General features: G+C 38.1%; 2 protein-coding genes across 2 annotated transcripts; both read right to left on the reverse strand.

Moving 5' to 3' along the window:
- Positions 1-15,644: 15,644 nt before the first annotated feature.
- On the reverse strand, positions 15,645-18,894 carry LOC129946888 (putative gustatory receptor 2a). Its single transcript, XM_056057256.1, has 4 exons — positions 17,866-18,894; positions 17,704-17,772; positions 17,452-17,541; positions 15,645-15,798 (listed from the first exon to the last, which is right to left on the reverse strand). Exons 1-4 carry the CDS (start codon positions 18,865-18,867, stop codon positions 15,685-15,687), a joined length of 1,275 nt encoding a protein of 424 aa, XP_055913231.1. The 5' UTR covers positions 18,868-18,894; the 3' UTR covers positions 15,645-15,684.
- Positions 18,895-25,053: 6,159 nt separating this feature from the next.
- LOC129944930 (uncharacterized) lies at positions 25,054-26,074 on the reverse strand. Its single transcript, XM_056054589.1, has 2 exons — positions 25,697-26,074; positions 25,054-25,647 (listed from the first exon to the last, which is right to left on the reverse strand). Exons 1-2 carry the CDS (start codon positions 26,072-26,074, stop codon positions 25,429-25,431), a joined length of 597 nt encoding a protein of 198 aa, XP_055910564.1. The 3' UTR covers positions 25,054-25,428.

The following is a 26,074-nucleotide window of genomic DNA, read 5'->3' on the forward strand; positions in this document are numbered from 1 at the left end:
TCATTTAATAAAAAATCAGAAGTTACCAGTGTTGTTATGATATTTATTCATATAATATAAATACTGGGATAGAAATAAGAAATCATAATCTGCCTTGAGTCTTAACTGAAAAAGGGAATTTTTAGCAAAAAGTTTGGAGAGCAGTCTATAAATCTATAATATATGTATTTCGCTTTAAGATAATAAAGTTGGGACATTTCAAGATAATATCATATTTTTGAGAAAAGTAACACACCAAAATCATTTTGTGTAACAAAGGCGTCTAACTGAAGAACGGAACTGTCAAAAGTTCTTTAATTTACCATCTGTTTGCGTCATAAAACAAGAAACATACGTGAAGGCACTCCATTAGATTAGATTAAATACTTTATTTCGATAATAAAATTACATTAATTTAAAGCTAAGAATATACATCTCAGTTAAAAATAGTTCAACACTATGAATTTTTGTTTGTTTTGTTTTTAGTATAAGAAAATAAAAACTGTATTTTTTAGTGGTTTTTCTTAACAATTTTGAAATATAACAGATGAATAATTTATTAACTTGAATATTTATAAAAAGGAATATAAATAAAAAAATTTTGAATAATTTTATAATCTTAAAAGATATGTATACAATTTTGACATGATTTGATGATACTTGATTTGAGTTTAAATAGTTCTATTTTTTTTTCTTTTTTTTTCGTTTTTACATTCTCAGTGATTCGAGCCCTAAACCTTCAATTTTACTGTGATTTGAAACACAACATCTCTAAAAAAACTTTCCCGTCTTTAAAAACAATTTTAGTAGATGAAAAAAAGTTCAATTTTGCCGTGATTTGAAACACAAACGCCATAATGGCTGAAACACATACACGCTTCAGCTTCGGCTTCGTCTGCGTTACGTTAGGCTTGCTTCGAGGTTGCTTTGAATGACATTTCTATTATTTCATCCCTCCAAAGAGCAAATATATTGTTTGTTGACATTTTTTTACTGCTGATGAGCTGTCAGACAAAGCAAATGTTCAGATAATTGAACTAGAGCTTCCGTTTGGAGTCACATTACGTTACATTACGTTCTTTTTCTTACGATTGTCAAACAAAACGTAAGGTCGAAGCTACATTGTGATAGCATGCATTGAATTCCTATGGCTGAACTCGTAAACGTCAGGCGAAGCTGAAGCGCGTATGTGATTCAGCCATAACTGACCGCTCAAAAACTACTTCTATAAGCTAACATAAGCAAGTATTTATTGTTGCATTGAAGACTCTGTACTTTGATGAGAGGTCTATAAGTTGGTTGCTACAAAATTGGGCCACATCAGGTTTGGCCTCCTTGGTTTTCTCTTTGCATGATTGCACCAGCTTAGGTTATAGGTCAGCAATACACCAAGATATTTAAACTCACTCACAATTCAATACGCTCGTTGTTGATGTTCCATGATTTTTCAGCACGTCGCGTAGTGCATGCCACCTAGATTCAAATATCATAACCTTGGCTTTTCTAGTATTTATCCTTAAGCCCCAAGTTTAGCAGTATTCTTTAAGTCTATTGATTTGCAATTGTTAAAAAAACTCCATTGACCGTTCAACATTTTATTCAGGTCTCATAGAGCGCGCTCCGAGCTAAAAAAAAAGAAAAACAAACCTTACCAAATCTAAGTCTAAGAAAGACGCTGGGAGGAACAATATTTATGATAGCTAGGGACCTAATTCATACAGGACTGTAGGGTTACCTAACGTAAGTAAGAAATAAAATTAATATGATTAACTGGGATTTTCCGAGCTTCAGGTGGAGCAATTTTATTTGTTAACGTAGCCAGCAAGATGAAAATGAATCCACTTAAAACAGTTGTCTCGTATAAGCCCTTAATTGCGAAGCGATAATTAAGCAGTTTTGTATCCGCCTTCAGTTGGACCTTGTAACGGAATAATCCTCGGCATACCAATATCCAGCAGGTTCGATATGTGCTTCATTTTGGCCGTAACTAACTTCTTTCCAACAATATTGAAGTGTAAAGCAAATCGTTTCATTTCGCGGAGAGGTAACAATAAAATTCTATAAAGATTTCGAAAAGAGTTGTCAGGTCAAAATAAACTATAGTTAATTCTTTTCCATTTGAATTATCAATTGTACTGGTATGTATAAAGAAATTTTACTTCTAGGTGATTTTAATTTACCACACTTTGACTGGATTCCATCCGAAGACGAATCCTGTCTTGAAGCCTCTCCTTCTTCTTTACAAATGGAACTATCTTTTCTCGATAAAGTCCACTTCACTGATTTACAGCAAACATGCTGTATCTTACTTACTTACTTACTTAAGGTGGCGCTACAGTTCGGGGTGGACCTGGGCCTCAACCAACAAGCGTCTCCAGCCAGCTCGGTCCCTAGCTACCTGTCTCCAGTTTCGCACGCCAAGTTGGTTGAGGTCCTCTCCCACCTGGGTGCGCTACCTGAGTCGCGGTCTTCCTCTACTGCGCCATCCCTTGGGATTGGATTCGAAGACCTTCCGGTCTGGAGCGTTGATGTCCATCCGCTCTACATGACCTAGCCATTTAAGCCGTTGGACTTTAATTCTGCTAACTAGGTCATCGTCGCTGTACAGCCCGTACAGTTCGTCGTTATATCTTCTCCTCCGTTCTCCATCTATGCGTACGAGACGAAAAATCACCCGAAGACTTTTTCTCTCGAAGTATCCTAAAAGCTCTCATCTTTCTTTGACAGGGTCCAGACCTCAGCGCCATAAATGAGAACCGGGATGATGATTGTCTTATAGATGGTGATTTTAGATGCTCCAGAGATGACTTTACTTCTCATTCACCTTCTAAGTCCAAAGAAGCAGCGATTTGCAAGAGTTATTCTTCGGTTGATTTCAGAGCTGGTGTCGTTGTCTGCATTAATAGCGGTGCCTAGGTAGACAAAGACCTTAACTACCTCAAAGTTATAGCTGTCCATAGTGACGTTTTGTCCAAGACGCCGTCGTTCAGTGTCCTTTTTTGATGACAGCATATACTTGGTCTTGCCCTCATTGACCACTAAACCCATTTTCTTCGCTTCCGTCGCAATGCTCAAAAACGCTCCACTGACATCACGCTTTGATCTTCCAATTTTGTCAATATCATCTGCGTATCCGAGTAATTGGATGGATCTTTGGAAGATTGTGCCTCTAGTGTTGACGATTGAGTTTTGCACAATTCTTTCCAGAAGGATGTTGAAGAAGTCGCATGACAGTGCATCGCCTTGTCTAAAACCTTTTTTGACATCAAATGCATCGGTAAGATGTTTTCCGACCTTGATAGAGCAGCGTGCATTCTCCATCGTCATTCTGCACAAACGGATAAGTTTGACAGGGATGCCAAAACTAGACATTGCTCGGTAGAGCTCTTCACTATAGATGCTGGCAGTGTGAATATTTGGTCGATAGTGGACTTTCCTGGTCTGAAGCCACACTGATAAGGACCTATCAGGATGTTGATGAATAGCTTCAGATGTTCACATAATACGGCAGAGAGGATCTTATACGCAATGTTAAGGAGACTGATGCCTCTATAGTTGGCGCAATTCAGAGGGCCTCTTTTCTTATGTATCGGGCACACTATGCTGAGATTCCACTCGTCGGGCATGCTTTCTTCCGACCATATTTTGCAGATGAGTTGGTGCATGCTCCGTACCAAGTCATCGCCTGCTGCTTTGAATATAGCTTTGATATAGCTATCTTCACTTCGTCAAGGTCGGGTAGGCGGAATTGTTGATCTGTGTCGCCGAGGTTGAGTGGTTCTATCTCCCTTACAGAGGAATTCGGTTTGTCATCGCCGTTATATAATTTGGAGAAGTGATCTTTCCATATTCTCAGCATCGACTGCGGTTCTACTACGATGTTCCCCTGATCGTCTTTACAGGCTTCGGTTCGTGGCTGGTACCCTTGGGAGGTTTTTTTACCTTTTGGTAAAATTTACGAACCTCATTCCTGTTGTGACATCCCTCTATCTCTTCGATCGCGCGCTTCTCATGCTCTCTTTTTTTCCATCTAAGAAGCCAGTGTTCCTCTCTCCTCTTCTGCTCGTAGAGCTCGCGAGCAGCTCTATTCCTTTTGTGCAGCGCCGTTTTGTATGCCTCTTGTTTCGCTGCGTGCGCTTGCCGGCATTCGTCGTGAAACCAGGGGTTTCGCTGTGGTGGCCGTGTGGAACCTAGCACTTCAAAGGTGGCATCTCTGATGGCTGAGAGGCAATGTTGCCACTGGTTTTGAAAATAAATACATTTTTGGCAAAATCTACTCTTTCCTTTTTACTTGGTTGTATGAATTAATTTAAATTGTTAAAGGTGGAACCATGTAAAATACATTTCTTCCGGCAGAGTAATAGTTGAAATTTATGGAAAACAAATAAAAAGAAACAAAATTCTGGCCTAAAATTATTTAATTATAATTTTTCAATTTAAGTTATTGGCTGCTTTAAGAAAAATTTAGTTGCTATTTGGTACATTGATTTTCGAGCCGTTTCTTTCTGTGAACATGAATTGAATTAAGATCACCAAATATGTAACAACAGCTCCAATCATCTGAAAGAAAATGAATAAAAAAACTGATTACTTCTAAAACACTTAAAAATTAAATGATTTTCTAATATTTGTCTAACAAAGATGGAATTTTTTTTGATACTGAATTTTTTGACAGCTCTTGTCAATCAGACGCCCAAAAAATTTATATATATTTTTTCTATGATGGTAACCACTTTAATTTTATCCCAAAATGTAGCTGGTTATACTTACACCCCCAAGTAAATCCAAATTGAGATTAAAAAACTCTTTAGCGCTAACTGCAAACGTCTGATGAAGTGTTTGTAATGAAAAATCACTAACAAGATCATTATATTGCTTATTTCCATATGGCTTGGATAGTTTAAAAATCGAACATCCAATGTGTTTACTCTGGAATGAATATAAAAATGAATTATTGTTTTTTAAAAACTTGAAATTTAACTTTGTTTTATAGCATTTTTATTACATAATTTATACACATCTGGCAATGCCAACATACAACAGTCAATTGCAATAATAACGCTACCACAAAACCACCGTTTAAAATGTAAACTTCATAGGGTCCGTTAGAGGTTTTCGATACAATAATCCAATAACAGTTAGTGATGAAATCCAGAAAATAAGACGAGCAAATCACTAGAAACGACCAACCAAAGCAATCATTTGTCAAACAGACCATTTTGAATAACTGATTATAGACTATTTTTAAAAATGCCACACGTTGACATTCGGCAAGTGCATCATTTGTCAATTTAATCAGTTTTATATCACTGTTGTTCAAATTCTCATCTGTCATTCTATTGATAATTGTCTTAATCACTCGTAGCCTCATATTGATATTTATTACAAAAACAATAAGTTGGGCACATCGAAACCTCAATGCTTGAGTTGATAGAAACGAATACCAAAATGCGATAGTGATATTTTTTGTCATTTGATGGAAATGCATCATGACAAGAGTTATTATCATAAGAACCGTGTAAACGCAGCAAATCTGTTTCGCTATGTTCGTTTTCAATTGCTTTCTATCAAAAGTGTACTTTAGATTGTTCTTTAACATGCTATCGATTAGTGCCAAGCCTTTGAAAAAATCCTTCTGCTTCTCTTGAGTGAAATAGGATTCTCCAAGGGATACTATGTTGCTAAGAATCTGTGACACAAATAAGACGTAACTAACTAAACTACCGATAGAATAGTCGTCCTCTGTTAAATTACTGGCAAACGTTATTAAGAAAATCGAAATGAGAACAGCAATCCAAGAAGTTACGTAGACTTCATGAACTAATGTAACCCTTGAAAAGGGAATGAATCCAAAAATACTTAGCATTAAATTCAGGTACTTGAAAGTGAGCTTTGATAAATAACTACTAGAGCAGAAAGTCGCCATGATGATATGACTGCTTCAAAGAAAATAACGATTGAAATTTTCTGAACCTAATTTAAATGTCAATTCGACCATTGAAACGTTGTGGATTAGAGTTGACAGCTAATAAATCATAATTATTCGTGACTAATCATTCAGTTAATATTCTGATGAATCTGTTGATAAGTTTGATACAAAGATAAGAGTCATTAACTTTGAAAAAGGAATGGTGCCGTTTAGGTAAAAGAATGAAACAAGAAGATGGGGGTAAACGAAAAATTCAATGTGACAATTATTGGAGTGTGAGCACGCATTTGTCAAATTGAATAAAAGTTGAATCATTTAATAAATAATTATTCAATGGTTTTATCGGTTCTTTTTGTATTTTTGCTGAAATAAAAATCATTATTCACAATCCAAATTTACAAAATACATAAGAAGGTTTCCTTTTTTAATATTTGCCTAAGAAAATGAATTCCACCTTCCTTAAATGAATTCCGAAATATTTTCACCATTTAAAGATTCCCATGAGCTACCGATTTAATGAAATGTCAATTTTTAAATTCTACTTCAAAAAGCACTCGTGATTTCGATCCACAACTTATCCAACAGCTTCATGCTTATTTTTATTAAACTTCTACAGATTTAAACAAACCACAACATAGATACAACGACTAAGAAAAAGTTTAAATTGACAGGTTAGGGTCTTTCAGACCATCGCGAGACATTGAGGCCAACACTTAAACTTACCAAGATGTGAAATTCCACCAACTGATAACCGACAATAAAAGCGAAATAACATTAAAAGACTAAGTGTGAAATATCGCCATTTTCTGTCACTCTTGGTAAGAAAGAGACATAAAAAGGGAACCAGTATTGGTTGTTCTTAATGGCTGAAACACAAACACTCTTCAGTTTCGGCTTCGCCTGACATTTACGAGTTCAACCATAGGAATTCAATGCATGCTATCACAATGGAGCTTCGACCTCACGTTTCGTTTGACAATCGTAAGGAAAAGAACGTAATGTAACGTAATGTGACTCCAAACGGAAGCTCTAGTTCAATTATCTGAACATTTGCTTTGTCAGACCTCATCAGCTGTAAAAAAATTTCAACAAACAAAATATTTGCTCTTTGGAGGGATGAAATAATAGAAATGTCATTCAAAGCAACCTCGAAGCAGGCCTAACGTAACGCAAACGAAGCCGAAGCTGAAGCGTGTATGTGTTTCAGCCATAAGAGTCAAAATGTTATGTTCAAAGTGAGTCGTTGGTTCGGCGTTTTTTTGTATGCTCTAAGGAAATCTCTGAGCAATCAGAGCAAAGTTCTTAGAAGATTATGAATCCACAGAGCCCTCTGATATAATTATGAATCAGACAAACATCAAACTTTCATTATCGATCAAATCAGCTGAGATGCAAACATTTTGTGCTTCAGCTAAGACAAATTTTTGTTTGACAGTTCTGTCATCTGATCAGAACTAAAAAAGAAATTGTTAAATTGATTTTTGTTGTCAAAAACTTTAGTTTACATTTGAAATGAACATTTTCCAATTTTGATTTTGATTTATGCAAACTAAGGTCGAAAAATATTAAATTTTCACTACAAAAAGATGTCACTTCGTCTTAAGTCCATCAAAAATAAAAATAAAACAACAAGTTACATCTTAAAATACTCACTTTATCAAAACATTTCTGCGCGTACAAACACATTATAGTTGTCAATAATGCAATTATTACAATCGTTGCAGTACACTGAGCATACTGACTTGGTCTTCCAGGATTTCTCAGCAAGAAAATTAGCCCATATGAACTTAATAAGAAATCTATGAAAAACACTGCCGATATTGTCAAAGTCGACCATCCGAAGCAATTATTCACTAAAATAAATAAATCGTGTAACTGATCGTAAGCCCTCCGAAATTTGACCACCGTCCCATATTCTTCGTCAGTGCAGAACATCCAAAGATTAGATTTTAACTTAGTTTGATTACAAAGTGCAGCTTCCTGTAGAGCCTCATCCATGACATCCAAACGTTCGTTCATTATCATCAAACACACAATAAGTTGCAAAGCACGGACGTTTAAAGCTTGTTTTTGCAACAAATTAAGCCAAAACAGTCCCATTTTGCCATTCTGAGAAATGTAGGCGTGGCTAAGAAAACCATACGATATGATGAGTATTGAGAATAATATGGCCAACTTCAAGTTGATTCTTTTCCACATTTGTTCGATTTTAGAGTTATCTCTTTTCTGACGATGCTCAAATGTGGCAAAAATATTTAGAAAAGCATTTTCAATCGTCGAAAATGGTTGACGCTTATTAAAGGCTTCTATCAAAATAAGCATATTTGCCAAAATTTGTAAAACTGCCAGCGTTGTACTAACAAAATCAATTATTAATGAACTATTCAAGTACTTGATGTAATTGTTGATGCAAATGTAGATAAATGTTGCAAGTAAGACGAACCATAAGATGGTATAGGATGTGTATATTTTAGACTTTTTGGTAAATGGATCGAATGCAAAAACTTTCGTTAAGAATACTAAAATTGCAAACGGTATTCCGTATTTTCTTTTCATCTCAAATATATTTACGATTAAGGGGTTATGAGTACGTTTGTCTTGGACCTTCAGAAACTTAGTCTCTAGATGGAGAAGACCATCTATTTCAACCCTCAAATAGGAAAGGACATCAATCAGCCGCAGTCACAAAACCCGAATTGCCTAATTGGCCTTTTATCTTGAGGGTTAACTGGCTCTATAATTGCTAAAGAAAGACCATAATTTGACACATATTTAGATTAACTGATGTTAACTGACGTACTATAATTTTAACCACTATACATTATACTATTTTTTTTTGTTTCGAAAAAAAGTTTGTTGAAGGTGGTGCAAAACGCTATTATAAATTAATGCTCTAATTTGTGCAAATGGCGGCAAATGTCAATTATGACATGGGTAAAAAAAGGTTTTTCTATGAGGGGGGCCTATCCCTCTACCTTCCACAGAATCATCATCCATTCCCACATAAACACGGCATACCTTACTTACTTAAAGTGGCACTACAGTCCGGGGCGGACCTGGGCCTCAACCAACAAGCGTCTCCAGCCAGCTCGGTCCCTAGCTAGCTGTCTCCAGTTTCGCACGCCAAGTTGGTTGAGGTCCTCTCCCACCTGGGTGCGCCACCTGAGTCGCGGTCTTCCTCTACTGCGCCGTCTCTTGGGATTGGATTCGAAGACCTTCCGGGCTGGAGCGTTGATGTCCATCCGCTCTATATGACCTAGCCATCTAAGCCGTTGGACTTTAATTTTGCTCACTAGGTCAGTGTCGCTGTACAGCCCGTACAGTTCGTCGTTATATCTTCTCCTCCATTCTCCATCTATGCGTACGGGACCATAAATCACCAGAAGAATTTTTCTCTCGAAGCATCCTAAGACGCTCTCATCTTTCTTTGACAGGGTCCAGGCCTCAGCGACATAAATGAGGACCGGGAGGATGAGTGTCTTATAGATGGTTATTTTAGATGCTCGAGAGAGGACTTTACTTCTCAATTGCCTTCTTAGTCCAAAGAAGCAGCGATTTGCAAGAGTTATTCTTCGCTTGATTTCAGCGCTGGTGTCGTTGTCTGCATTAATAGCTGTGCCTAGGTAGACAAAGTCCTTAACTACCTCAAAGTTATAGCTGTCTATGGTGACGTTTTGTCCAAGACGTCGTCGTTCAGTGTCCTTTTTTGATGACAGCATATACTTGGTCTTGCCCTCATTGACCACTAAACCCATCTTCTTCGCTTCCGTCGCAATGCTCAAAAACGCTCCACTGACATCATGATTTGATCTTCCAATTATGTCAATATCATCTGCGTATCCGAGTAATTTGATGGACCTCTGGAAGATTGTGCCTCTAGTGTTGACGGTTGAGTTTTGCACAATTCTTTCCAGAACGATGTTGAAGAAGTCGCATGACAGTGCATCGCCTTGTCTAAAACCTTTTTTGACATCAAATGAATCGGTAAGATCTTTTCCGCCCTTGATAGAGCAGCGTGCATTCTCCATCGTCATTCTGCACAAACGGATAAGTTTGACAGGGATGCCAAAACTAGACATTGCTCGGTAGAGCTCTTCCCTATAGACAGCATCATACGCGGCTTAAAAATCGATAAAGAGATGGTGGATATCGATTTGAAGCTCCTGGGTTTTTTCCAAGATCTGCCGCAGTGTGAATATTTGGTCAATAGTGGACTTTCTTGGTCTGAAGCCACACTGATAAGGACCAATCAGGTTGTTGACGAATGGCTTCAGACGTTCACATAATACGGCAGAGAGGATCTTATACGCAATGTTAAGGAGACTGATGCCTCTGTAGTTGGCGCAGTTGAGAAGGTCTCCTTTCTTATGTATCGGGCACACTATGCAGAGATTCCACTCATCGGGCATGCTTTCTTCCGACCATATTTTGCAGATGAGTTGGTGCATGCTCCGTACCAAGTCATCAAGGCGACTGAGGACAAGGGATACCAGCCTACGTTTATGTCACCAACTCCTATCCCACCTCCCACGTTGTAATGGTGAAAAAGCTAGCAGCGCTCCTATCTCCTATGCTCCTTCTCACTCTAGGTAACCTAGCTGAATTGCTGTTACCGAATCCCAATCTCTTCCTTACACATCAGAATGATGAATTAGCATCAACTGACTCCTCACCCTTTCTCTTCCTCTCCAACCACTTCTCATCTTCATTGGGCTGGATTTAAGATGTTAAACGAATCGTGCCGATGATCAGCCTGGCTGTGAGCCCAATTAAAAAATAGCCCAGTCTCTAATGGAGTATCCGAATACCTGGCGACCTTCGGATTAACTAGCCTTATCTGTACATGCAAATCTCTGTGCAAATGGACCTTTTTTCTTTGCATCTCGTGTTACCCGTATGAACAAAACCAAAAACAAAAATAAAAAAAAAAAACAAATGAGACCGGTATCTCTTCAGGACCGGGCGGCAGCTTGACGTCAAAGCCTGCTGCCGTATCTTTTGCGGCCAACACAGAGAAGGGAGTAGTGGCTAACCATGGACCCTCCTCTGCTGTTGGTAGCAACGAGAATATAAAGGTAGCGATACCTAATGGCAGTAGTGGGTTGGCATCAAGGCCATGTCAAACTCATGGTTTGTGGCGACCAGAGGTCTTGTGACCTATACAAGCTTGTTGTCAGCCGGTTAGGTGAAGTTTGGCCAGGTGCGAAGCTCGAGGTTGTCGCTTTGGAAGACATTCCTAGCAGACCTAGAGCCCGCATTTGGATACCGATTGAACCTGCTGTCATGGAGGACATTCTCGAGATGATCAGAGTTTGCAACCCGTCCCTTCCGACGCACAACTGGAAGATAGCCAAGCTCGAGGAAGTGAAGGGTCTTTAAAGGAGTGTCATTGTGGTACTAAATAAATAATCCTTGGCTCCTCTAGCCCTAAACGAGGGCTCCATAAGCTATGGCTTCGAATCCATTAAAATTCGAATATATAAAAAAGGTGAGGTTAACGCGGAAAGCGTGGTCCAAAACCAACCGAAGGTGAACTAGCGGTTGGTGGGCATGGGACGTCGTCTTTTCTCCTAACAAAGGGTGACGATGCACCCATGCCCTCTCTAATTGCGACTCCACCCTTTACAAAAGTCGTAGACAGTCCATCCTTAATGGAGACTGAGGACGACCTTAACATGATCCTTCTGAGCGAGGACGAACTCTTGGGTTCATCCTCAGACTCAGAGGATCAGAACAAAATCGTGGTGGAGGTTGATCTGCCTAATTGTAGTTAAAATACTGCAGTTAGTACAGATTAATCTCCAACACTCCATAAAGGCCTCGGCCTCACTTCTTCTCCGTCTGGCAAGAAACGGGGAAGACATTGACCTGATCCAAGAGCCAAGGATTATGGGATCCGTTGTTCGAGGACTCAGGACTCCTGGGTAATACACACTGTGTGTGACAGATAAAGGTGAACCTAGATCTTGCATACTAGTAAAACGTAGCATTAGTGTTTTTTTACTCCATCATTTCAGCGACAAAGATACCACCGTAGGTAGGCTGGAAACAACTAAAGGAAGTTTCTGACTAGTGTCGGCGTATCTTGGCCATGACCACCTTGGCCCTCTTCCTGGAAAAACCCTGGAAGGCAAAGGATCCACGTAATTATTGGGAGCGACGAATATCAACGACAGAGGTGAGTCTCTTTTTGATTATATTCTTGGTACTAACCTCTTAGTAAGTAATGTTGGAAATGAACCAACCTTCATAACTAAAACTCGACAAGAAGTTTTAGACATAACTCTTGTCTCAAATACTATACACCATATGATCTTGGACTGGAAAGTATACAAAGAACACTCGTTCTTTGATCATAGATATATCCAGTTCAATATAAATGTGGATGATGATAACCCGAGTCCATTGACTTTTCGAAATTATCGGAAAACTAACTGTGCTTCATACAGGAACTCATTACAGAGTTTACTAGAACCTGAACTATTTAGTCCTTCCTCTAACGCTCATGAACTTCACAACAAAGTCAATGTCCTTACCTCAGCTATGAACAGATCGCTAGAAATTTCTTGTCCACTTATACACATAAGAGGAAAGAGGAAACCACAATGGTGGGCCTCAGAGCTTGACTCGCTCAGGAAAGAATGCAGGAAACTCTTCAACCGGGTCAAAGCTGAAAGACTAGCCTCTCATTGGGACTCCTACAAAGAATCCCTAAGAATCTACAAGAAGGCACTAAGGAAATCCAAGCGATCTTCTTGGCGATCTTCTTCTTCTGCAGCCTCTAGGTTACGGAAAATTCTTTCAACTAGTCCAGCGATGCCTAGCTGCTTGAAAAATGCAGACAGCATAGTAATATAAGTAATGAATTGCTGAACTTACTATTGGACACTCACTTTAGTTCTCTTACCAAAACTTGCAACAGTTTTATACGTTCAAGTTCAAATACAACATATCCACAAGGTCTGATCACAAAGGATAAGCTACAATGGGCTCTCAACAGCTTCAAACCATTCAAAGCTGTAGGACCAGATGGAATAATACCAGCCGAATTACAAAAGGCTTCTGATATAATTGCACTAATCCTTGAGACAATTTTTACCAGCTGTCTTTACCTGGTCCATTTTCCCTCGGCATGGAGAGAAGTTAAAGTTGTTTTTATACCTAAAGCCGGTAAATACTCCCAAGTCATTCCTTCTTAAGACCTTGGAAAGATTGATTGATATCCATTTAAGGCACGTATCGATACAAGACTTCAGTCTTCGTCTCAAAATGCCTACTGTAAAGGTAAATCGGTGGAAATAGTGTTACAAACCTTAGTACGCACCATCGAATATTCCCTCCATCATAAAGAGTTCACTATGGTTGCTTTCCTTGACATCGAAGGTGCCTTTAACAACGTGGACACATCTGCAATCACATCTGCATTAACATCTCTAAATGTAGAGAGTTCGCTTCGGGAGTTAATTCATTTGAAGCTTACTAGCAGAATAATTAACTCAAAACTGGGCAATTCTTCTTGTAGACAATTCATTAGAGGGACACCGCAAGGTGGTGTTCTACCCCCTCTCCTCTGGAACCTAGTGGTGAATGAAATCCTAACTAGTCTGGATGCAGAGGGTTTCAGAGTGATAGCCTATGCGGACGATATTGCTATAGCAGTTTCAGGAAAGCATCTTAATATCCTAAAAGAACTCTTACAAAATGCCTTGAACAGACTAATACTTTGGGCTGATCGGTGTGGACTGGGTGTTAACCCAAACAAAACCGATCTGGTCTTATTTTCGAGGAGATACAAAATTCCATTTGTCAACCCTCCTGATATTAAAGGAATCCAATTAAAATTCTCAGACGAAGCTAAATACCTGGGTCTTGTCTTAGACAAAAAACTAAATTGAAAACGCAACGTACAGGAAAGAGTCAAAAAAGCTACTGTAGCTCTATTTTCTTGCAAAAAAGCTACTGGTAATAAATGGGTTTTATAACCCAGAATCACGCATTGGCTATACACATCGGTAATCAGACCGATTTTAACGTACCTATGCCAATATATATAAGCGGATCGCTTCGCACGACCCCGTCTGCGGCACTGGACACCTTGCTCTACCTTACACCTCTTGACATATTTAGCAAACAAATAGCTGCAAGCTCTGTTATTCGCCTTAATGCTTCGTCGCAGTGGACTAACAACAACATTGGCCACTCCGTAATTCTAAGGTACTTAGAATCAATTCCAAAGCACACAGACTACACTATCCTCCAACTGCAATTCGACAGAAACTTCCAGATTTCTATACCACCCAGATCTTTTTGGAAGGATAGGACATTCTTGGAGGATGAGTTAATCTATTTTTACACAGATGGGTCAAAAACGAAAGAAGGGGTTGATGGAGGTGTGTACTCTGAACGACTGAAATTAAGTCTCTCATTCCGCCTTCCCAATCATTGTAGCGTGTTCCAGGTGGAACTTTTGGCGATTAAGGAAGTCTTGTCTTGGCTCAAAGAAAACGTGATAACAACATCTGATATCCGTATTTTCTCTGACAGCCAGGCCGCTATCAAATCTCTGGACTCTGTCTCTACAAACTCTATAACAGTCCATAACTGTCGATCATCTGTAATGGAGTTTAATATTCACCTTTGATGGGTGCCGGGCCATAGAGGCATTCCAGGTAACTGTAAGGCAGATGAACTCGCCAGGAACGGCACAGTACAGCCCATCTTACCACGTTTGGCAAGTACTGGCATACCAATCGCTACTTGTAAACTGTTGCTAATGCAAGACGCTGTGAGGAGGGCAGGCACCAGGTGGACAAACATCACCACGTGTCAAGCCACAGATCTCATAAAAGCTCGAAAATAGGTGTCACAACCGGAGACTGTCGAATAGGAAAGCACGCCACAAGACTAGGCGTATTCTCAAATGACTTTTGCAGAAGCTGTATGGACGAGGAAGAGGAAGAAATGGTTCTTCATCTTCTCTGCACATGCCCTGCTCTAGCTCGAAAACGCAAGAATTACCTAGGAGAATTCTTCTTTAACGATCTAAACGATCTAAATCATACCAATATAATCAGCCTCTCACGTTTCGTAAGGGACTCAAGCTGGTTCCATTGCCTCAAGATTCGTGTGGTATCACAATGGGCCATTAAACTGGCCTTAGTGTGTCCGTTTCCATCTTGGACAGCCACTATAAATTAACCTAACCTAACGGGTGCCTACTACAAAAATACAACAAAATTTCTATCAAACTAGTTTTCTCATATGAAAAATTGTCTTCACATTTGCTTTTATGAAGCTATTCATTTTGTATCCTGACATTTCGCCAATGGTCTTTTGATGGTGTAGGTCACCAAATTCTTGATACGTATGGCACTATACATATTACAAAGCAGCTAATGCTTCAATACAAAATCCGCATGAGTAATGTTAATTGTGAAGACATAAATATTTCACACAGATGTAACGTGAACTGGTCACTTTATTGCAGAGAAAAAGTTCTAGACTAAGCTTTTGACAAAAAGACACTTAGTTAGTTACCAGTTTTACTATGACACTACAAATGAAAACTAAATTTGACAGGTGTCAAATGCTAGCTCAAAAACTTGACACCAGGAAATGATATGTGGTACCTGTCACAGCTTAGACTGCATGTTATAAAACATATATTTCCAAACACATTTTGTTTTATTAAACTTCAATTTATTTGTATCCATAGCCTTCAAAATTATCTTTACTTTTCATTTCATTGAAAACTTATTTTTAAATATTTTAATTAATTACTGTGTTATGTTAGCAATCACTTTTTGAAAAGCTTTTGATGAAACATCCCTTTGTTCACTCATATGGAATTGAATCAGTATAATCAAATAGGTTGTAGTAGCTCCAACAATCTGAAAATATCAACAACAAAACAATTTATAAAATATTTAAACTAGAAGTTGCTTAAGAAGGAGTAAAGTTCAACAATGTCTTCAAGTATAAATAAGTAAATTTTTACCAATAACGTTTATTAAAAAGAAACAACGTATGTATTGAGACCAGTGGCGTAACTATACCGTTCGAGGCCCGTGGCAAATTCATCGGATGGGCCCCTCCCCCCAATTTAAAAAAAATTAACCAACAATAATAATATTTTTTTATTTTATAATACTTATTTATACACTTTTACTTGTAAGAGTACAATAATAAATCACTACGTTAAGTAGGTACATACAAACTTTATAATTATACTTAGGTACTTGATTTTCTAATAATTCACTTTAAAATAAAAATACCTAATTATAACCCTGGGTGTTTCAAAAGTAACGTGAATAGGCATCTTCTGGGTAAGCTCGCTCCATCGTAGACCACATCATAGCTTAGACATGATTGTGGTCAAGAGCAAGCCCATTTCAAATAAAAAATAAAAAAAAAGAAGTACAGTCAGCATCTTATTGATATGGGCACATAGAGTAGTCAAAATGATTTGAACAACAAAAAAAGCAATTTGATATACGCAGTCCGAATAATCATATTGTTAAAAGCACACAAGTTGTTCAAAATATAAAATGTTAATTATTAAAATTCCTTCCTTCGGACTTTCTGTTCAGCAAAAGTGGTAATGATATCATCAAAGTTCAAATTTCGGGCCATAGAATTTTCGATGGATAGAATAGCTAAGTTGCTTAACCTGTCTTGTCCCATAGAATTTCTTAAATAAGTTTTTATCAATTTCAGTTTTGAAAACGATCGCTCGGCACTAGCCGTAGTCACAGGAATGGTGAGAAATAATAGAAATGCAGTGCACACTTCAGGAAAGCTTGAAGATATAAAATGATTTTTTATTATTAATAAGTCAGCAAGTTCTCTTATAGAAGATGATGTTTCTATTTCGTGTCTAAAAGAGGATCGAAAACTGAGAATTTCCTTGCAAAACGAGATGGATATATCTTCTTTATATAGATGGACAAATGCTAAAGCCTTCTCCAACAAATCAGTATCGTTCAAATTTTGTAAAGTGGCAGGTTGCAAGACACTGAAATTGGAAACAATTTCATTCATTCCAAGGAAACGCGATCTCAGTTGATTAATGATTATGTCTAATACACGATAGAATACGTTCACTTTAAACAAGCTTTCAGGATCTTGGAGACGTTCATCCTCACAAATTTCATCAAAATGACGTTTCACTTTTCTCTGACGAGTTTCACTAAACATGTATGATAAATAATAAATGCTGGGAGTTGGGGTTCTCCTCTGACCGGGGGCCCCTTCCAGCTGGGGGCCCGTGGCATTTTGCCGACTTGCCACCCTGTAGTTACGCCACTGATTGAGACTCAATCTAAAGATACAATTTGTATACCCTTAGAGCTCTTTTTCATTGTGAGAAAACTGCTATTTGCACAGCTGTCACATTTGAAGCTGTCAGATTTTGACACTTGACAAGTTAGAACTACACCATTACTAAAAATTGAACGATGCACTCATACATCAGCATCGTCCGTTCATTTTTCTTAAAAATATCCTACTAGCAATGTAGTAAATAAACAGTAAAATATACTTACAGTATACAGTAGACTACAATCGATCGAGAAAAATCCAAAAGCTGTAAAATGTATTTTTTGGTGAAGTAGTTGTAGAGAAAACTGTTCAATCTGCGAATAACCGTTTATTTAAAACTTAAATAAGTATTTTTTAATGTAAATTTTTCTACTGCAAGGTGTCGCAAAAGTCAATGTCAAGTCAAAAGATGTTTTAACTTTTCCAAATGACGTCAACGCAACACAAAACCTTTGCGAATTATTGTAGAAACTTACCAATGAATTGTGATTATCATTAAATAAGTCCACCTGAATTCTATGCACACCCAAAGCTATTTCAGATGTCTGTAAATGTTAATTAAATTGTTATATAAAAACAAAATCACAATTAAAATTTGCACTTTAGTGAGAAATAAATCTTACAACTTTAACACTTACAGTCTCAATAGTAGTATGACACATTATAGCTAATTTCACAACATTATAAAGATGTGGCATTGACCAGAAAACGCTTGAAGCTATTCGAAAAATATCACCGTACGATGAAGAGAACTTTTTAAAATTTAGGAATATCCAATAGAAGTTTGCCGTGATAGCCAAAAAATCCACACCAATAGCAATCAGGATCGATAGTCCAAAGCACTTATTCACCAAAGTGCAAACCTCCCATAAGCGACTATAGAGGTCCCTTATTACCAGAAGTTTTGTCAAATCAAATCCATCACGGTACATAGTTTTGCTATATTTATCTGTTGTTTTAACTAACTTGAATGCTGCTTGTCCTCTTCCAAGGAACTTATGATGTCCCGACTTGTAAATGGCATTTAATAAATTTACACTTCTGAGAACTTCATTGAGTTTTACAAACCGTTGCTTTATAATGTCAATGAAGAGTAGATATTGAAAGTATCGTACTCCACAAACTAACAGAGGCACTGTGTAAAGTATCCAAAAACCAATGTAAATTGAGGTTGATCTTAAGGCTGTTATCGCAAGGATGAAACATTCACAGAAAAAATAAACTATCAGCATGACAAGACCATTTTTGATAATTTTTGAACGAAACTTGCGATTTTCAACGTCAGTGTTGAGTGATACTTCGAATATCCGATCAATTTCTTGGACATTTTTTAACAGTGCCTGTTGTTCTTTGACGTGACATAAAGCCTCGATGACACAAACAATATAAGCAGTTCGAACTCCGATTAGTTGAATGTAGTCCACTGTGACACCTACATCACCTGCATATTTTCCTTTCAAGTTCGGATTCACTATACCCTCGATTAATATGGCTAGTGAAAACAGTAATATGACGAATGAATATATTTTCAAGGGCCTGGACTTTATTGCTGACCATGTTGGCTTATCCAATCCAAGCTGGGTTAGGTTGCAAAGTTGAAATAGACGATGGAAAAATAATATGGCCTCGAGAATATTCATTGTGACAGGTGGTTCTTGTGCTCGTAGTTGCAGTTGGCAAGTGAAAGATACCCGTTGAAAATATTTGTATGACAATACTAATTTTTTTGTATTTATGTTTCAAAACGAATCTGGAAAATAAATAATTGATGAAATCATAAAATGGTAACATTCACAATTTGAATATGAATGATTTATTATAAACAATAAAAACTCAACAAGGCTGTAGTGGATAAAATCAATTTTTGACAGGAAAATGACTTTGATAGATGGTTTGGGTGAATTGAAGCAACAACGAGACAAGGGTTGCTACATAAACCGGTAGGTGTCATAAAACAATTCACAGAGCTAAGAACACTTGTTGTGACTACATGCATTTTATTTATGTCTGTATCATAATTATAAGTCTTCAATGATTGTTTTATTTTTATGAGGTATACTTTACTGAACAATATATTAATGATGCTTAATATCCTTAACAATTTCATTTGTCTTTATAGTAATCAACTGAACGAACTTATTCGAATTTTTTATAATTCTTATAATCTTTTTCAAATAATTTAAAGAGTATAATGTTTTAAATGTCAAATAAGCAGCGATTCCAGAGCTTAAAATCTTACTGTCAATGTCATTGACTTACTTAAGGTGGCCCTACAGTCCGGGGCGGACCTGGGCCTCAACCAACATGCGTCTCCAGCCAGCTCGTCCCTAGCTAACTGTCTCCAGTTTCGCACGCCAAGTTGGTTGAGGTCCTCTCCCACCTGGGTGCGCCACCTGAGTCGCGGCCTTCCTCTACTGCGCCGTCCCTTGGGATTGGATTCGAAGACCTTCCGGGCTGCATCGTTGATGTCGATCCGCTCTACATAACCTAGCCATCTAAGCCGTTGGACTTTAATTCTGCTAACCAGGTCAGGAGTCGCTGTACAGCCCGTACAGTTCGTCTTTATATCTTCTCCTCCATTCTCCATCTATGCGTACGGGACCATAAATCACCAGAAGAATTTTTCTCTCGAAACATCCTAAGACGCTCTCATCTTTCTTTGACAGGGTCCAGGCCTCAGCACCATAAATGAGAACCGGGATGATGAGTGTCTTATAGATGGTGATTTTAGATGCTCGAGAGAGGACTTTACTTCTCAATTGCCTTCTTAGTCCAAAGAAGCAGCGATTTGCAAGAGTTATTCTTCATTTGATTTCAGCGCTGGTGTCGTTGTCTGCATTAATAGCTGTGCCTAGGTAGACAAAGTCCTTAACTACCTCAAAGTTATAGCTGTCTATGGTGACGTTTTGTCCAAGACGCCGTCGTTCAGTGTTCTTTTTTGATGACAGCATATACTTGGTCTTGCCCTCATTGACCACTAAACCCATCTTCTTCGCTTCCGTCGCAATGCTCAAAAACGCTCCACTGACATCACACTTTGATATTCCAATTATCATCTGCGTATCCGAGTAATTGGATGGATCTTTGGAAGATTGTGCCTCTAGTGTTGACGATTGAGTTTTGCACAATTCTTTCCAGAAGGATGTTGAAGAAGTCGCATGACAGTGCATCGCCTTGTCTTAAACCTTTCTCCATCGTCATTCCAAAACTAGTCATTGCTCGGTAGAGCTCTTCACTATAGATGCTGTCATACGCGGCTTTAAAATCGATAAAGAGATGGTGGGTATCGATTTTAAGATCCTGGGTTTTTTTCAAGATCTGCCGTAGTGTGAATATTTGGTCGATAGTGGACTTTCCTGGTCTGAAGCCACACTGATAAGGACCAATCAGGTTGTTGATGAATAGCTTCGGACGTTCACATAATACGGCAGAGAGGATCTTATAAGCAATGTTAAGGAGACTGATGCCTCTGTAGTTGGCGCAATTCAGAGGGTCTCCTTTTTTATGTATCGGGCAAACTATGCTGAGATTCCACTCATCGGGCATGCTTTCTTCCGACCATATTTTGCAGATGAGTTGGTGCATGCTCCCTACCAAGTCATCGCCTGCTGCTTTGAATAGTTTGGCAGCGATGCCGTCAGCTCCAGCAGCTTTGTTTGACTTAAGTTTAGGTATAGCTATCTTCACTTCGTCAAGGTCGGGTAGGCGGAATTGTTGATCTGCGTCGCCGAGGTTGAGTGGTCCTATCTCCCTTACAGCGGAATTCGGTTCGTCATCGCCGTTATACAATTTGGAGAAGTGAACTTTCCATATTCTCAGCATCGACTGCGGTTCTACTACGATGTTCCCCTGATCGTCTTTACAGGCTTCGGTTCGTGGCTGGTACCCTTGGGAGGTTTTTTACCTTTTGGTAAAATTTACGAACCTCATTCCTGTTGTGACATCCCTCCATCTCCTTGATCGCGCTCTTCTCATGCTCTCTTTTTTCCGTCTAAGAAGCCGGTGTTCCTCTCTCCTCTTCTGCTCGTAGAGCTCGCGATCAGCTCTAGTCCTTTGGTGCAGCGCCGTTTTGTATGCCTCTTGTTTCGCTGCGTGCGCTTGCCGGCATTCTTCATCAAACCAGGGGTTTCACTGTGGGGGCCATGTGAAACCTAGCACTTCAGAGGCGGCATTTCTGATGGCTGCAAGGCAATGTTGCCACTGGTTTTCAATGCTTAATGCAGGCAGCATAGGACTCGTTAAGACGTTATTAGAGACTCGATCGTAAAAGGACATGGCAGTCTCTTGCGATTGTAGCCGTCTAACTTCGAATCTTCTCACAGTACTTCCTTGTTTTGGCTTGGATCGGGATATCCGTAGCCGTACCTTGGCTACAACGAGGTAGTGGTCCGAGTCAATGTTGGCCTCTCGGATTGTTCGGATATCCTGTATACTGGAGAAGTGTCGAGCGTCGATCGTAATGTGGTCAATCTGGTTGACGGTTGATTGATCAAGAGATTTTCATGTCCTCTTGTGGATATTAAGATGCGTGAATTGCGTACAAGCTACCAGAACGTCTCGCTCCGCAGCGAAATCGACCAGCCTGAATCCGTTGTCGGAGGAGGTGTCGTGTAGGCTGTATCTCCCGATTATGCCACCAAAGATGTCTTCTCTTCCTAGCTTGGAATTGAAATCTCCTAAGACAATTTGAATGTCATAGCCAGGGCACTGCTCATATGTCTTGTCCAAGAGCTCAAAGAACATGTCTTTGGTGTCTTCATCTCCTCCATATTATTATTTCTTTTGCGTGGGTTGTCAACAGTGAATCCGTCCGTATCTGAGGCTTGTTGGTGCTTCGCAACTCAAGGTATCTTTTACGTGGCCATGAAGTCACCCCGACAGCACAACCCCCAACCTGGAGGGCCAGATTTTAAGTATAACTCCAAGGATGGGGAACCGGATAAACCGCTCCTAACAGGCCTGGGCTTCGAATATGTCGAAGAAGCCCTATTAGGTGTTCACTAAGTAGTTCAACCTTACTGGAACTGTAGACGCCACCGTTGATTCCATCCGCTGCCGCCTGGATAAGGAGACATGCCTTATTGGAAACACCTCTCCCCCCTCTCTCGTTTGCTGCCTCCAACAACTTTCAACTTGGGTTGGAACCCAATCTCCAGTTGAGGTACTAGGCACCCGATGTTCACCGCGGGGAGGTGAGAGTAGGAGTTGATAGACATAGGTGGGTTTTGAGAAAAACCTGGGACGCTTGTGTCCTCTTGAATGCACATGTCTACCATTGGAACATCCAAAGTCATTGACAGTAAGTTTAATTATTTCAAAAAGATTTTATATATGTACATACATGTAAAACCTAATATTTGAACTGTTACATGACGTTGGACCGTGTCTTAAATTGACGTATGCTGTATTTCACATACCTAATATCAGGATGAAATTTAGTTTCAAGCCAAAAAACTTGTTGCTAAATATTTTTGTTACCTACTTTTCAAATTAGAAAATTGCAATTAAACTCTCTCCAAATTTCCTACTATGACATTTTTCTAACTTTTATGCCCTTTTTGCCAATAACTAAAAACTTGGAGATACTCAGTTTTAATTGAATTATTTTAGGTTTACAAGAAAAGTAAGAGGGTAGTTTTTAAAATAGACAACATTTCGTTTCTCCAAGTTTAAATTAAAATGATTTTTTCTTGATTTTAAAACAAATTCCTAGTTTTAAAACTAGACGATAGCTTAATTAAGATTAAAACAATTTGTACAGGTTGTCAGTTTGTTTGACATTGTACATAAATAAAAAAAGAAAGCCATTTTCAATTGTGTTTCATTTGTCAGAAAGAAGTAAATTTTTATAGTTTACGAGTACAAACATTTTCTAAAAATGTTTAGTTTTGCAAATTTGAATATAGTAAGGGGAAAACAATATTACAAACACACTAATTATTAATTAATGAACGGTTATATACGATGAGTGTCATTAATGGAAAATAAACTAGAGTTTGACACTTGAACTTTTTGGCTTCATCATCAAAAAATACAATCATCCTTTTCTTGCGGAAATAGCATTTTTGAAAGTCAAATTGAAATATGAAGCAAGCTTAGATGAAAAAAATATGTATGGATTAAAAGTGGCTTACATAAATATATGCATTTACGTACATGTAAGACCATCTTAACACTTTAAAATTTACACAAACATTTGATTATGGGAAGTGTCACTTTTTTACACATAATGCTTTTTTATACCACCAGGGTTCAATATCTGAGATGTGACTCACCCATTTTAGTTCATCAATTTCCTAAAATTATTTTTTTGTGGCGCATGGAACACGAATGGAGCATTTTTTTTTTCATTGTAAAGTGCCCCATACACATTTCAACTCGATTGTAAACTGAGTTGGCAACTAGGTTTGTTTTCGAGCACACACTGTATAGACCGAGTTGGAAAGCATTGCTTCTACTGTTAAAAAATCAATTCGTGTTGTAGAAACGGTATTATTTTTGTGATGGGGTTTCTGGTTTGGAGCAATTTTAAAGTGAAGAATAATGGAAAAAAGAAAATTATGAGCATTAATGATCATTACAGAGTGTATTAAAAATGAAGAAGAAGAAAGTGTTAAAAAACGTAGAATTTGGACAAGGAATTGGTTAAAAAATAAAAAAGAATTTTCAAATGAAAGACTAGTAAGATTTATGAAAATAAGTGCACCAATTGACTTTGCAAATTTTTCGAGAATGAATGCGAAAGCTTTTGATGAACTCTTACTTCAAATAAATAGCTCCGTTGATCGAAAGAGAAGACACTTTTATGAGGGACGCAATATCGCCAGAAACGCGATATCATAACCCTCAGATACCTTGCAAAAGGTAACGATTTCGAAGATCTAAAGTTTTTTTATGCAGTTTTGCCACAAGCAATAGGAAAAATTGTTATTGAAACATGTGAATCCATAATATATGTGTTAAGGGAATACATAAAGGTACGTTTTTTCTTGTTTACGCTTAGATATTATAAATCCCTAGCCCTATATTTGTGTTTCTTTTAGCTACCCCAAACAGCTGGTGATTGGAAAATAGAATCCGAAAAATTCTTTAATGTGAGTGGATTTCCACATTGTCTTGGGGCAATTGATGGAAAGCACGTCGAAATACGGAAGCCACCGAATTCAGGATCCTCTTACTTCAATTACAAGAAAACTTTTAGCATCGTTTTAATGGCAATTGTTAATGCTAAAAGTGAATTTTTGATGGTGGATGTTGGAAAAAATGGCCGAAACTCCGATGTTTGAGTTTTTGGGCACACAACATTTTCAAAAATGTTAGAAAGCGGTACGCTCCATTTGCCAGATGCTGAAGAACTTGTGACGGGTGAAGAAAAGTTGCCGTATGTATTCGTCGCAGACGATGCTTTCCCATTAAAAGAACATATAATGAAGCCGTATTAAGGTACACAATTATTTCCGCAAGAGCTGAATTTCAACAAATGCCTTAGCTCATCAAGAGTTCGTGTAGAAAATGCTTTTGGTATTCTTGCTCACCGTTTCCAAGTTTTGCAAAAGCCCATTAACTTGCGTCCCGAAAAAGCGACAAAGATAGTCTTGGCTTGTTGTTTTCTCCACAACTTTATAAAACGAAAGAATGGAACAGTTTATGAAGCTTTATCGTCCAACGAAGACGTTCTAATAGGTCTGGAACTTACCACATCAAGAAATGCTACGACTATCGCCAAAAACATCCGCAACAAATTATGCACGTATATAAACTCAAATACATCAAACATTTAATTCAATTTATTCATTTCTTATTAATAAAAAAAAAAGTGTAGATAACAAAAAAGTCATTAACAAAATTCTCTGTCTTCAAAAAGTTCCGATATGCTGGAATATTCGCCTTCTTTGTTTTGGGTTAATGAATCCTGAATATTGTTTTCTATTCGTTCTTGAGTTCTCAAGGAGTTTTGATCTAAAATCAAAAATTTTCTGGGAGCAACTTTTTGAATTCCTTGTTGGGTCAAATGGACATATTTTTGTGGTAATGAACTGCATGGAGGTGATGATGTGGAAACTGATGGTTGGATTAACGTTGTATTGGTGATGAACTGGACATAGGAGATATGGAAATGGGTGGCGATGGTGAAAAATGTTTGTAGCTATTTGTAGTTCTTGATGACGATGGCATTGATGGTGATACAATAGAATGCAATGTTAGTTGTTTAAGTTCACTAAGAATGAGAATTTCTTCAATGCTTTTTTTTGCATAAAGCCTTTGCTCAGGGTCAAGTTTCCTGAAGGAACATGCCCAGGACTTTGCATGGATAATTGCATCATCTTCATCGTCATTTTTTTCATCGACTCAAGTTGGGCGCAGGCTTGTTGCAGAAAATCTTGTTTCGGATTGTTCTTGCTGCGTTTAGGCCGAATTTCCTAAAACAAATTTAAATTTGAAAAAAATTCTTATCTTACAAATATTTACCTTTAACGCTTCAACATCGAAATCTACTGTTGAGACGCTTTCGGAAGCCTCTTCCTGGTCTCGAAGAAAATCCAACTCGTAAAAATACCATAACGAGGGAATATAAACATCTTCTCCCCCAGCTCCAGATTTTAGGGAATCGGCTACTTTTTTCAGATCCCGACGGTAGCACGTTCTGATGTTAGTTATTTTGTTTTTAATTGTGGCCAAGGTACCGTCAGGGTCAATTTCTTTATACTTCTCTAAAATTGATTCCCATGCCTGGTTTTTCTTCATTATATTTCTATATTCGGTGCTTTTTATTTTCCAAATAGCTGGATGATTTTGAATTATTTGGAAAATTTCTTTCCAAATATTCGTGTTCGCGTTGAGAGTCAT

This window comes from Eupeodes corollae, chromosome 2 (genome assembly GCF_945859685.1).
Source record: "Eupeodes corollae chromosome 2, idEupCoro1.1, whole genome shotgun sequence".
Classification (NCBI taxonomy): Eukaryota; Metazoa; Arthropoda; class Insecta; order Diptera; family Syrphidae; genus Eupeodes; species Eupeodes corollae.